This window comes from Pseudophryne corroboree, chromosome 4 (genome assembly GCF_028390025.1).
Source record: "Pseudophryne corroboree isolate aPseCor3 chromosome 4, aPseCor3.hap2, whole genome shotgun sequence".
Taxonomy (NCBI): domain Eukaryota; kingdom Metazoa; phylum Chordata; class Amphibia; order Anura; family Myobatrachidae; genus Pseudophryne; species Pseudophryne corroboree.
Window position 1 is genome coordinate 615,852,729 of NC_086447.1, and position 14,439 is coordinate 615,867,167.

Consider the following 14,439-nt stretch of genomic DNA (forward strand, 5'->3'; position numbering starts at 1 on the left):
AGCCCTGCATCATCTCCGGCGGCCCGCGGGTCTAATAGGGGGAAGTGCCGTCCGTGAGCCAATTAGAGCTCACGGACGGCACTTCCCCCTATCAGACCCGCGGCCGCCGGAGATGATGCAGGACTCAGGAGGGACACAGGAGAGGCACACGCTGCGCCCGCCGTGTCCCTCCAAGTTCTCCAACAAGCGGCGGCTGCACTGCGGCATATCTGTCACGGGGGGGGAGAGAGGAGAGGGTGTCTGGCACCGGGGAATATATGGCCATTGGGGGGGGGATGTCAGGCACTAGGGGGGATATCCGGCACTGGGGCATATATGACACTGTGGGGGGGGGGGCGGGGGATATCTGGCACTAGGGCATATCTGGCACTGGGGAAGGGGGGGGGGGATATCTGGCACTGGGGCATATATGGCACTGGGGGGGGGGGGGATATCTGGCACTAGGGCATATCGCACTGGGGGGGGGGGGATGTCTGGCACTGGGGGGGATATCTGGCACTGGGGCATATATGGCACTGGGGGGGGGATATCTGGCACGGGGTGGATATGTGGCACTGGGGGGGGGGGGGGGATATCTGGCACTGGGAGGGAATATCTGGCCCTGGGGCTTATATGGCACTGGGGGAGAATATCTGGCACTGGGGGGGAATATCTGTCACTGGGGATATATGGCACTCGGGGGGAATATATGGCACTGGCGGCATATCTGGCACTGGGGGAATATCTGGCACTGGGGGCATATGTGGCACTGGGGGGGAATATATGGCACTGGCGGCATATCTGGCATGGGGGGAATATCTGGCACTGGGGGCATATGTGGCACTGGGGGGGAATATCTGGCACTGGGGGCATATCTGGCACTGGGGGGGTATATGTGTACCTGGCACATGGGGGGGGGGGCTATATTTGGCACCGGGGGCATGTGAGTACCTGGCACCGTGGGGAAATATCTGGCACTGGGGACATATGTGGCACTGGGAGCACAGCCCTAGCAACAAGGACTACCTCCTAGCAACGAGCATGACACCCAGTGCATGAAACACCTGACAACGAGCATGACACCCAGTGCATGAAACACCTGGCAACGAGCATGACACCCAGTGCATGAAACCCCTGACAACGAGAAGGTAATTGAAAAGTAATTAGAAGCCTTACTGTAGGACTTAATGTGTAATGGGCATTACGGTGTGTGGCATAATGTATCACGGACATTGTGGTGTGTGTCATAATGTGTCACAGGCATTACGGTGTATGGTATACTATATCGCGGGCATTGTGATATGTGGTATAATGTCTCAGGGTCATTGCAGTGTGTGGCATAATGTATCACGGACATTGCGGTGTGTGTCATAATGTGTCAGGCATTACGGTGTGTGGTATACTATATCACGGGCATTGTGGTATGTGGTATAATGTCTCAGGGTCATTGCAGTGTGGCATAATACATAACGGGCATTGCGGTGTGTGGCATAGGGTATAACGGGCAGGGCATTGCGGTATGTGTCACAGGCATTACGGTGTATGGTATACTATATCACGGGCATTGTGGTATAATGTCTCAAGGTCATTGCGGTGTGTGTCATAATGTGTCACAGGCATTGTATGTGCTATAATGTATCAGGGGCATTGCAGTGTGTAGCATAATGTATAACGGGCATTGCGATTCCTGTCATAATGTGTCGGGGGCATTACGGTGTGTGGCATAATGTGTCGGGGGCATTACAGTGTGTGCATATTGTGTCATGTGCATTGTTGTGTGCGGCATAATGTCTAAGGGCCATTGCAGTATGTGGCATAATGTATACTGGGCATTACTATAAGGAGGAAAAATGACAAATAATGTAAGGGGCATGAATCAGGATTATTTTTCTTTCCTGTGGTGGCTAACGTCTGGGCGTGCAGGTTGCAAAACTGGGGTATAAGGTAGTCTTTTCCTGCAATACCACGCCCCTTTACGAGAAACCACGCCCATTCCAACAAAACCACGCCCCTTTTTTTGCAGCGCGCCTTCGGCGCGCGCATATTTGTCCCTTTCTTGCTCCCAGTTATGCAGCGGGGGGGGGGGGGGGGGGGGGGCGCCAAAAATTTTTTGGCTTGGGGGAGAAAAATTTCTAGTTACGCCACTGAGAAAGTACATAAGAAGTGATGATCAGTTTGTATAGATTGCTCATTAAGTACATTGGTAGCATCAATTATAAAACCAGAACGGTCAGAGAAAATGTATACACCCAGTTATTTGTTCTAGTAACCCATGAAATGTGACACACAAAATGATGGCAAAAAACAGTGCAAAAAAAGAAGGGAAAGGAAGGGGTGGGGGAAGTTAGTGGACAGACTATTTTCCTCCAGAGAGAGTTAAGGGGCATACTTCGTACTTAATTTGCAATGACATTTAGGTAGGCAACTTCAACAAAAATATCAAACACTGCATCTTCCTATCTTGAAAAAAACCCCAAAACCAATATATATCCATCAATGCAACCAATATAATTGCATAATTGATAATAGAAACAAGTGGAAGAAAATCAGCAAATACATCACTTTGAGAGGTCCATGGCTAAACAAGATTCAGATATGTGGTTCATAGCGAAAAATCATATGAGTGCAGATATCACCTTGTTGACAAAGAGAGATGAGTGAAGCAATGTATTGTGGATATATATCCATATGGACACGATAATGCCACAGTCCACCATTTGCACCTTGGTTAGGCCAATAGTTAATGTAATATCCCAAAAACTATAATTATCTTCTTTAAACCTCTTCAGGGTGCCAACCATTTGCACATTTATTTTCAAAGTCATCCATTTTTGCAGTGCTTTTCAGAGTAAGACTCTTAACTTAGCAAGCTGGTCTGATAGCAGGTTACATAAGTCCTCAACCATGCAGACCAGCCAACCACGTAGGTGTGCTCTCAGATCCTGTGATCAAACTGATGGAGCATATAAAAATCGACATGCAGTTCTTCAAATTTTGATAGCAGAACAAGGCAAGACATTGATGGATCACTGTAGGGTCCTGGGGTGCAGTGGTGCCAGAGAGGTCATCTGCAACATCCTGGGGAGGACACAGAAAATGTTCCTGGTCTCCCTGCAACCTCATACAAACCCTTGCCAGCCCAGTGATTGCGGCTAGGACCATATAGGCATAATTCTTAATGGGCAGGGATCTTACAATGAGTAGAAAATGTGAGTGCGCCGTCAACGGCAGCCAGCATAGAGGTGGTCAGACCTCTATGAGTATATACAGAAGAAAAGAGATACTGGCGCCGGCAGTTAATCCAAAAATTGAAAAGGACGTTTCACAATAAAAAATATATATAAAATACTGTATAACAATTTATTACAAATTCTTAAAAAACAGGGATAATTGCCACAAATCACATGAAGTATTAATATAGAAATAGTTTGTTGGAAATATTAACCTCCAGTGATCTCAAGAAAATGTTTTCTTACAATACTGGCTAGGGCTCATTCCACAGAAAGTTATTGATCCTTTTAAAGCAATGGTATTACCCGATCTGTATGATGCAGTCCCATAGGTATCCCAATGGCTTGGAAATCCAATTCGTTAGTGGGGAAAAGAGATCCATATATGGACCACCTACCCACCGTCTCCTCATCATCCTTTCTGGCATAAATTGGACTTCCTGGAATCAAGTATATCTTTGGACCCAGATCTCTTTTCCCCATTACAAAATTGGATCTCCAAGCCATTTGGATACTTATGTGACTGCCTCATACAGATCGGGTAATACAATTGCTTTAAAAGGATCAATAACTTTCTGTGGAATGAGCCCTAGCCAGTATTGTAAGAAAACATTTTCTTGAGGAGATCACTGGAGGTTAATATTTCCAACAAGCTATTTCTATATTTATACTTCATGTGATTTGTGGCAATTTTCCCTCTTTTTTATGAATTAGTAATAAATTGTTATATTTTATATATATTTTTTATTGTGAAACGTCCTTTTAAATTTTTGGATTAACTGCCGGCGCCAGTATCTCTTTTCTTCCATTTTACAATGAGTACTGGTGTACACACTGCTATATGTTGCACCCCAATCTGGGTCTCTTAATGCAGTTTAATTTTTAGAACCGTTGAGGTCTACCAGGCAGCAAAGTAATTCTGTGCACAGTGAAGCCATAATTAGTAAATATTGATGAAAGATCAGTTTCCCTTGTTTCAATAATTAAAAGAGAACCTCTTTGTATTAGAAGATTTTTTTTACCTGAGTTGCACAACCAAGTTTAATTAAAGTTAACATAAGAAAAAAAAATGCAATTGCAACAAGGCTGAGTAATAACAATGTTGTGGTTTATCATATGTAGATTGCACAGCTAGATATCATTAATTGGTGTTCTTATAGAAATGTTTTGTCTTCAATCGCACTTAGTGTTAGCAAACATAGCGCTTTTCAATCCCATGAATTAAAGTTCAGAACAAAGATTAAATTGAAAGACAGAATAAGGGTCCAATCAAACAGACAACTGTGATGGCCATTGGTAAGTCAGGTACCAAAGGGGACCTGAGGCTCTTCTCATTATAGGTTCCATGGAAAGTTCAACAGCAACTCTGTTGCTCGGCCCACTTACAGTAAACAGGATGAAAAGCGAAAGAGCATGATGTTACGTAGGATCTGCTTTACATGAAAGTGAACATGCATTTAATAATTTGTGATATTTAAGTGCAGTGGAAAAAGCAGACTTTCTGGGAAAGATAACTCATTTTAACTTGAACATCTTCGTTACTGTAAACACTGCATCTGCAGATGCGCAGATCCTTGCTTTTCCTTCTGGGTGCAATGTTCAAAAGGCTTTTTTTTGCAATGTCCACTAATCATACATAGGAAGGCACTTCCAATTATCCTTCAGATTTAATCTTTGTATTTCTTACATTACAGGGAAACGGCCAAGTGCTTCTCTTAGCTTCTCAGCAATCTAGAAACACAAGAACGAAAATAGTAATTAGACTACTTTTACTTAATTTTAGAACAATTTTTAGTCATGTAGAAATTGTAGTGTTTATGTTTTTATAGTAAAAAGAAATGTCTGATCGTCTGAACTGTGCCAATAATAATAATAATAATAATAATAATAATAATAATAATAATAATAATAACAACAACAACAACAAAAACAACAACAACACTACAGGTTGAGTATCCCTTATCCAAAATGCTTGGGACCAGAAGTATTTTGGATATCAGATTTTTCCGTATTTTGGAATAATTGCATACCATAATAAGATATCATAGCGATGGGACCTAAGTCTAAGCACAGAATACATTTATGTTTCATATACACCTTATACACACAGCTTGAAGGTAATTTAACACAATACTTTTAATAACTTTGTATATTAAACAAAGTTTGTGTACATTGAGCCATCAGAAAACAAAGGTTTCACTATCTCACTAAAAAAATTCTGTATTTCGGAATATTCCTTATTTTGGAATGTTTGGATATGGGATACTCAACCTGTAATAACAACAACAATAATAATAATAATAATAATAATAATAACAACAAAAACACAGTATTTATTTTAGACTAAATTGTGATTATGATTTAGTGTCCACTTCTTCAACTGCGAGACTAATCTTCCTCTCCTGCAGCTCTACTATGCAAATTCCGTCACTGGGTCCCTGTGTCATCCCTACAAAACCCTCAACACCACCACATATTCATAAATCTCATAACAAAATACTCTTCCTCTCATCCTCCTATATCTACCTCTGACGTCTGCCTCACTTCTTCTCTGGTCACCACCTCTCTCTACCACAGTGCCACTACCCATTTATACATTTTCTTTCAACACTCAATTAGACTCTCCACAGCCTTCAAATCTTTAAAACACTATTAAAAATCCATCTCTTTAGTAGAACTTTCCCTACTCTCTCCTATACTACACACACTAATGCAGCCTCACCCTAATCCATCTAATACTAACCATATTAGTACACCCTTACACTTGGGGTGTAGTATGTGTTGCCGGCGGTCGGGCTCCCGGCGACGGCATACCGACAGCTGGGCGAGTGCAAATGAGCCCCTTGCGGGCTCGCTGCGCTTGCCACGATGTGGGCATGGTGGCGCGCTACGCTATCTATTCTCCCTCCAGGGGGATCGTGGACCCCCAAGAGGGAGAAATGATGGCGGTATGCTGGCGGTCGAGATTCCGGCGCCGGTATGCTGGTCGTCGGGAGCCCAGCCGCCGGCAAACAGAAGACCACCCTTACAATTGGGACCTGATTCATGCAAGCAGAGTTGTCTTCATTGAAGGAGCGTTGTCTCCAGGAGGGAATGCAGGAGACGTTTCAATAGAAGAGACGCCTCCTGCATGTAGCTGCGATCCCAGCACTGCAACAGACATCACAAGCTGGGATTGAGGTTCCACGCAAAAGGCCAGCTGAGTAAGCTGCTTACTGATGGAAGGGGGTGTGAGTCTGTGTGACAAACACGCAGACCACCACTGGCTCCCCCCCCCCCCCCCCCCCAGAAAACAGGGCAGACATGGCCAGGAAGGCCACCACACCGCCCCCCAAATATAGTTACATAGTTTGTGAGGTTGAAAAAAGACAATCCGTCCGTCGAGTTCAACCTGTGTGTTCTCCTACTCTGTATTATTTTCAGGAGTAATTTTATCTGTTGATGAAGTCGGCCGTTGTGTTTTATTTCCTCATTTTATTATAACTATGGTACATGATCTATCCTCCATAACCCTGTATATTCTTATCCATTAGGAATTTATCTAGGAAGTATTGACCGAGTCTGCCATTACTACTCTCTCAGGCAGGGAATTCCAAACTCGTATTGTCCTTACTGTGAAAAAACCTCTGTGTGCGGCATCTCCTCTCCTCTAACCTAAGTGGGTGTCCGCGTGTTTTCTGTGCTGGTCTTAACAAAAATAGATCCCCCGAAAGCTCTTTGTATTTTCCCCTTAAATATTTATAAATGTTGATCATGACCCCTCTTAATCTTCTCTTTTCAAATGTGAACATGCCAAGCCTTGCAAGTCTTCCCTGGTATTCCAGCGTCTCCAATCCCTTAATTAGTTTGGTTGCCCGCCTCTGAATCTTTTCTAGTTCCGGGAGATCCTTTTTGTAGTAGGGTGCCCAAAATTGTGCGCAGTATTCCAGATGGGGCCTCACTAGCGCTTTATATGATGGGAGTATAACACACTCATCCCTTGCATCAATACTTCTCTTTAGGCATGCTAGTACCTTGTTTGAATTTTTTGCCGCTATCCTACATTGGGTGCTGCTGCTAAGTTTGTTATCTATATGAACATCTAAATCTTTTTCCAGAACGGAGTCCCCTAAAATCACCCCATTAAGTATGTAGGTGATATTTTTGTTCTTGCTACCGAGGTGCATTACCTTACACTTATCTGTACTGAACCTCATTCTCCATTCTGCCTGACACAATAATGCACTCTCACCCTTACTCTACTTCCTCCTATACTACCCACACTCGGCCCGGCGCTACCCGCTCAGCAAGGTCCTGCAAAGCAGGGAGGCGCTGGGTCGGAGAGGCGCTCTCCCCGCTCTGCGACCTTACTGATGAGCACCATTGCTGCCAGCGCCTGTCACTCTGACAGGCAGTAGCGGCGCTGGCAACAGGAAGATCGGCCCCCCCCCTCCCTGCCTCCTCACTGACGGAGCCGCACTGTCCTACCTGTTGCTGCCGGCTGTTGCCAGCACCTATCACACTTACCACAGACAGCAGCGGCACCAGCAGCATGAAGAGAAGAGATGTGCTGCGGAAACTTAATTAACATGCGCCTGCCCGCCCAGAAAGACAACTAGCACACTGTCACAGATGTCCTCTCCGAGTCCCGAACTCCGCCTCCCCTGTGTGAGCTGCTCTGAATCCCACGTGTGACAGGCTGCTGCTGCCTCTTCCTGAACTAGAAAGGAGGCACTACTTGTACACTTCACATATCTGGTAAGTGACGAGAAGGAGGGGGCTCGCTCCATAGCTTATAGTCTGTGGCTTATAGTCTGTAAATGAATGTTTAGAGTATTTTATTTATTCTAATAAAGCTATTTATTTAGGCCCCTGCCCTCACCCTCCATGTAGCTCCCCCCTCAGTGTGCCCTCACCCTCCAACTCCCGCCTCAGCATACATACCCTTACCCTCCCTGTAATTACCCCCTCAGCGCCCCAGCCCTTACCCTCCCTCTAACTTCCCCGTCAGTGTCCCCGCCCACACCCTCCCTCTAACTCCCCCCTCAGTGCCCCTGCCCTCACCATCCCTGTAACTCCCCCGTCAGTGCCCCTGCCCTCACCCTCCCTGTAACTTCCCCCTCAGTGCTCCTCACAGTTCACACTCCTTCCAACTCCCTGTCAGCATCCATGGCCTCACCCTCCCTGTAGTACCATCAGCGTCCCTGCTCTCAGCCTCCCTGTAACTCCCCCTCAGCGTCCCTGCCCTCACCCTTCCTGTAACTCTCAATTTACTGAGATTAAGAAGGGGAAAGAGGGGATGGAAAAAAGATGCGGAAAGGGGGTGCTGAGAGAGAGGAGGAAAAAGAGAGAAGAAAAAAATAATAGCTTAAAATAAATAAATAAACCCAGGCAATGCTGGACATAAGTATATGGAACACTACTATGTTGTGTAATATGAATCATGGGGACTATGGGCATAATTCATACCTGGTTACATGCAGGCTGTATTTGGCACTGCTGCGACCAGGTAATCACCGCCTACAGGGGAGGGGGTAATCGCTGTGCAGGGGTGCGATCGGCTGTGCAGAGAGCTGCACAAACAAAAGTTTGTGCAGTTTCTGCAGAGTCCAGGACTTACTCATTCGCTGCGATGACCAGGCTGTTGGTGTCGTCAGAGATCCGCCTCCCGAACGGCTGCCTACGCCTGCGTTTTCCCAGACACTCCCTGGAAACGGTGAGTTGCCGCCCACGAACGCCTTCTTCCTGTCAATCTTCTTGCGGCTGCCGCTGTGATCCCTTTCCTCATACATTCCGTCGCTGTCCATGAACCCCGTCGCCTGCCAGCGACGCGCCTGCGCACTGCGACCCATGTGCATGCGCAGTACAGACCCGTTCGCACGGCTGCAAAAAACTGCAGCGTGCGAACGGGTCTGAATGACCCCCTATGTGCAGTATAATGTGAATAAGACTGTGCTACAATGTGGCGTAATTTGAATTGGAGGTACTATTGTGAGGCGCTATTGTGTGTCCACACCCCTTCCATGTGAGACCACACCCCTCTTTTGTGACGCACACTGACCCTTTATGAGTTAAGGGAGGGAGGGCGCAATTTTATAGTTTGCAGGAGGGCACCGAACACCCTAGCCCCGGCCCTGCCCACACTAATGCCTAACACAACAGTCACAATTTACACTACATGCCCCCCTTGTATCAGTTATGCCCTTCTAGAAATGTAAGCACTCACTTTTTATGTCTGCATTTATTGTTAGGTTTTATAAGTCCCAGTTTTATGTGTGTTCTGTTTCCAGGCTGTCTGCAGCAAATTTGTACCTGGACAAATCATGTTGCAATGCAAGGAGAGCAAATTCATTTTTTTCATCCAAGTGAACACTGCCTTTTTTGTATGCAGCACACAAACTCTGGACAGATTTATTTTTACACTGAATTACAATGCACCACTCTGTACATTTTACATCTTCCCCACCTGCAGTACAAGGTGTAAAGTTACTCTTTTGTTTGCGTTGCTCCCAACTCAGTACTGGCCCTAAGAGAGTAGGGTCCCCAAGCAGTGTTATGAGATCTAGCATGTCTTCCTTACTTCTGCAGCATTGGCACGTGCCTTTGGTCTAACTAAGCTATGTTCCACCTTTAGTTACATGCCAGGAGTTTTTCTGTATTTATAGAATATTAATGCTCGTTTCATTATACGGATGGTGTAATGGTGAGCATTACTGCCTGACAGCACTGAGGTCATGGGTTCGATTCCCACCATGGCTCTAACTGCGCGAAGTTTGGATATTCTCCCCGTACTTGCGTGGGTTTCCTCTGGGTACTCCGGTTTCCTCCCACAATCCAAAAATATACTGGTAGGTTAATTGGCTCCCAACAAAACTAACCCTAGATTGAATGCGTGTACATGTTGTAGGGAGTATAGATTGTTAGCTTCACTGGGGCAGGGACTGATGTGAATGAGCAAATATTCTCTGTAAAGCGCTGCAGAATATGTGTGCGCTATATAAATAGCTGGTTATAAATAATAAAAATTATCAGCTTTTACTGAAGTAGATTTCCTGTATACTAGCACAGTAGCAGAGTGATTTCATATCTTACCGTTTCATAAAACTGTATCTGCTGTTCCAGGTACAGGCGAATGACGCTGTTGTAATCATAAATTCGATTGGAGTGAAAGTGATTCATTTCAGCTGCAGACATAAAATAAATAAATATCAAGTATAAAGTTCAGAAAAGATACTTTTGATATAAATGAAAATTGATTTTGTATTGTAATGCATAGCAGATATATTGATCATGATGTAAATATATACTTTACCTTGAAGTGCAAATGACATTGTGCTTACTCGCTTCGCCATGTTTGACTTATCCTGTTGTGTAATTTTACTGGTAGCCACCAATTTATCACTTTCTTTAACTTTGTCAATTGCTGCCTGCAAAGCACAAACACAGCCACAATGGAACAGTAAATGTGAGTTATTGTACCACACTTCATTTAAATTAGATGTTCACGGTTTTTTGGAAACATATTGGTGGACAAATAGATAAATCTCCCATAGCAACTACGGGCCTGATTCATTAAGGATTGCAAATGCAAAGCTACTCGCAGTCCTGGAGGTGCACACCACCTCCTCCCTGCATTTACGATGCAATAGCATAACAGATGAACATCGCGACCATCGGTCACGATCTTCATCTGCGACGGCAGGCTGAGTAAGCTTCGGCTTTCTCAGCCTTGCCGTCACAGTGCGGCTTCTGGGTCAAAGGAAACTGTGTCTCGCGATGCAGTCCTTGGTCTCGCCATTCCCAGAATATAGGGGCAACACGCCCCCATTTCCCGAACGCCTGCTGCCCCTGCCCCTCCCCGCGAACTCCTCTGCCTATCAATCAGGCAGATGTGATTGCATAACTGCGCCGAGACCGCAGGACCCGTTCTAAACATGTGCAGTTTCCCCACCATCGGGAAACTGCACATAGGATAGCTTAAACGATCCATAATGAATCAGGCCCTAAGCCGCTTCCAGATATAATTTATTAAGTACACGCTATAAGATGATAGCTAGAAGCTTCATGGTTGTTATAGGCAACTTCTCTGCCTATCCTCTATAGAAGGTTTGATAAATCTTCACTGTAGGCCCTGAAGGATAATAATTTGCAATCATTTAATTTTTTTCTGTACACTAGTAATGCCGGTTATATACAATATACACTGAAAGCAGATAATTGCCAATGTGACAGCTTCTAGGGCCACAATTACCCTGATGAGCAATAATAAACCTAACAAAACCAATAACCATCAGGCGTGTTCATAAATCCAGTCAGAAGATACAGTAATCGCAGCTGATTCCCGATTTGGAGAAATGATACAGGAAGCACCAATATGAAGGGGTCAGACTGGACATTAATCAGTATTGGAATATGCATTGGCAGCTGAAGTCTAACTGGGGTAATTCTATTCTGTGTTGCACAGCTGTAACATATGGGGGAATTCAATTACCCGCAGTCAGTGACCGCTGGTAATTGTCGCACCTGGGGCTATTCAATTACCTCCAGTAAACCAGTGTGAGCCACGCCTCATCAGGGATTATGATTCCTGCCTCAGGCAGGAGAAACAATTCTCCGAACATAGGCCGTTTCTACAGAAAACACATTGTCAACCATTTGGTGTCAACCATAACATTGCCGATCTAGTATACCACACCCTTGTGATATTATAATATTGATGATAGAATATATTATAATATTGGTAATTTTTTAATAACCTAAAGGTGCTGTACACATCCCACAAAAACCCTGGAATTACATATGATCTTCATTACAGTCAAATAATTTTTATGATTTCAGATTCCTATTTATTTATTTTATGTTTGTTGACCACAAAAAATAAAACCATTTTTAAAGCTTTAGCTTGTTTAACAGTCAGTGCTTCTTATATAATATCTGAAAGTCTGAAAATATTCTACCATTCTCACACCATTTACTGTGGTTCTTTCAGACATTATTTGTATAGATAATGAGTAGTGATGTCGATCAGTGAGATGCGGTGAGGTCAATGGCTGAGGAGGCACCATGTGAAGCTCCATTCTCAGGGCCAGAATATAGGATTGTAAGGAGAAATTTACCCAAAGGTAATTTCACTCCTGGCGCTAGATGAGGGGGTTCACCACAGCTGCTATTATACACAAAGGGGTTGGTCAGACCCCGAACAGCAATTAAAACACCAAAAAAAGAAAGTATTAGCGCTTGTAGGTCACAAATGAGAAGATAGGTCACAATGAATCACAATTTAATAAAACATGTTAAAAACTGCGTGCTAAGCACATATAAATGAAAAAAATAAGAATTTACTTACCGATAATTCTATTTCTCATAGTCCGTAGTGGATGCTGGGGACTCCGTAAGGACCATGGGGAATAGCGGCTCCGCAGGAGACTGGGCACATCTAAAGAAAGCTTTAGGACTATCTGGTGTGCACTGGCTCCTCCCCCTATGACCCTCCTCCAAGCCTCAGTTAGGATACTGTGCCCGGACGAGCGTACACAATAAGGAAGGATTTTGAATCCCGGGTAAGACTCATACCAGCCACACCAATCACACCGTATAACCTGTGATCTGAACCCAGTTAACAGCATGATAACAGAGGAGCCTCTGAAAGATGGCTCACAACAATAATAACCCGATTTTTGTAACAATAACTATGTACAAGTATTGCAGACAATCCGCACTTGGGATGGGCGCCCAGCATCCACTACGGACTATGAGAAATAGAATTATCGGTAAGTAAATTCTTATTTTCTCTAACGTCCTAAGTGGATGCTGGGGACTCCGTAAGGACCATGGGGATTATACCAAAGCTCCCAAACGGGCGGGAGAGTGCGGATGACTCTGCAGCACCAAATGAGAGAACTCCAGGTCCTCCTCAGCCAGGATATCAATTTTGTAGAATTTTACAAACGTATTTGCTCCTGACCAAGTAGCTGCTCGGCAAAGTTGTAAAGCCGAGACCCCTCGGGCAGCCGCCCAAGATGAGCCCACCTTCCTTGTGGAGTGGGCATTTACAGATTTTTGGCTGTGGCAGGCCTGCCACAGAATGTGCAAGCTGAATTGTACTACAAATCCAACGAGCAATAGTCTGCTTAGAAGCAGGAGCACCCAGCTTGTTGGGTGCACACAGGATAAACAGCGAGTCAGATTTCCTGACTCCAGCCGTCCTGGAAACATATATTTTCAGGGCACTGACAACGTCTAGCAACTTGGAGGCCTCCAAGTCCCTAGTAGCCGCAGGCACCACCAATAGGTTGGTTCAGGTGAGACGCTGAAACCACCTTGGGGAGAAACTGAGGACGAGTCCTCAATTCCGCCCTGTCCGAATGGAAAATCAGATAAGGGCTTTTTCAGGATAAAGCCGCCAATTCTGACACGCGCCTGGCCCAGGCCAGGGCCAACAGCATGACCACTTTCCATGTGAGATATTTTAACTCCACAGATTTAAGTGGTTCAAACCAATGTGACTTTTGGAACCCAAAACTACATTGAGATCCCAAAGTGCCACTGGAGGCACAAAAGGAGGCTGTATATGCAGTACCCCTTTTACAAACGTCTGAACTTCAGGGACTGAAGCTAGTTCTTTTTGGAAGAAAATTGACAGGGCCGAAATTTGAACCTTAATGGACCCCAATTTCAGGCCCATAGACACTCCTGTTTGCAGGAAATGTAGGAATCGACCCAGTTGAATTTCCTCCGTCGGGCCTTACTGGCCTCGCACCACGCAACATATTTTCGCCAATTGCTGTGATAATGTTTTTGCGGTTACATCCTTCCTGGCTTTGATCAGGATAGGGATGACTTCATCCGGAATGCCTTTTTTCCTTCAGGATCCGGCGTTCAACCGCCATGCCGTCAAACGCAGCCGCGGTAAGTCTTGGAACAGACAGGGTCCTTGCTGGAGCAGGTCCCTTCTTAGAGGTAGAGGCCACGGATCCTCCGTGAGCATCTCTTGAAGTTCCGGTTACCAAGTCCTTCTTGGCCAATCCGGAACCACGAATATAGTGCTTACTCCTCTCCATCTTATCAATCTCAGTACCTTGGGTATGAGAGGCAGAGGAGGGAACACATACCCTGACTGGTACACCCACGGTGTTACCAGAGCGTCTACAGCTTATTGCCTGAGGGTCCCTGGACCTGGCGCAATACCTGTCGAGTTTTTAATCATGTGGAAGACTTCTGGGTGAAGTCCCCACTCTCCCGGGTGGAGGTC

General features: G+C 45.1%; 1 protein-coding gene across 3 annotated transcripts in view; it reads right to left on the reverse strand.

The window, feature by feature from the left end:
- Positions 1 to 4,207: 4,207 nt before the first annotated feature.
- The window catches only part of SNX9 (sorting nexin 9), a 453,672-nt gene continuing 443,440 nt past the window's right edge, over positions 4,208 to 14,439 (reverse strand). For all 3 annotated transcript variants that reach the window (XM_063917657.1, XM_063917656.1, XM_063917658.1), the window contains exons 16-18: positions 10,501 to 10,615; positions 10,281 to 10,372; positions 4,208 to 4,940 (exon numbers count right to left, since the gene is read on the reverse strand). In XM_063917657.1, the coding sequence (XP_063773727.1) occupies positions 4,893 to 4,940; positions 10,281 to 10,372; positions 10,501 to 10,615 (255 nt within the window). In that variant the 3' untranslated portion in view covers positions 4,208 to 4,892. The remainder of the gene's footprint in view (positions 4,941 to 10,280; positions 10,373 to 10,500; positions 10,616 to 14,439) is intronic.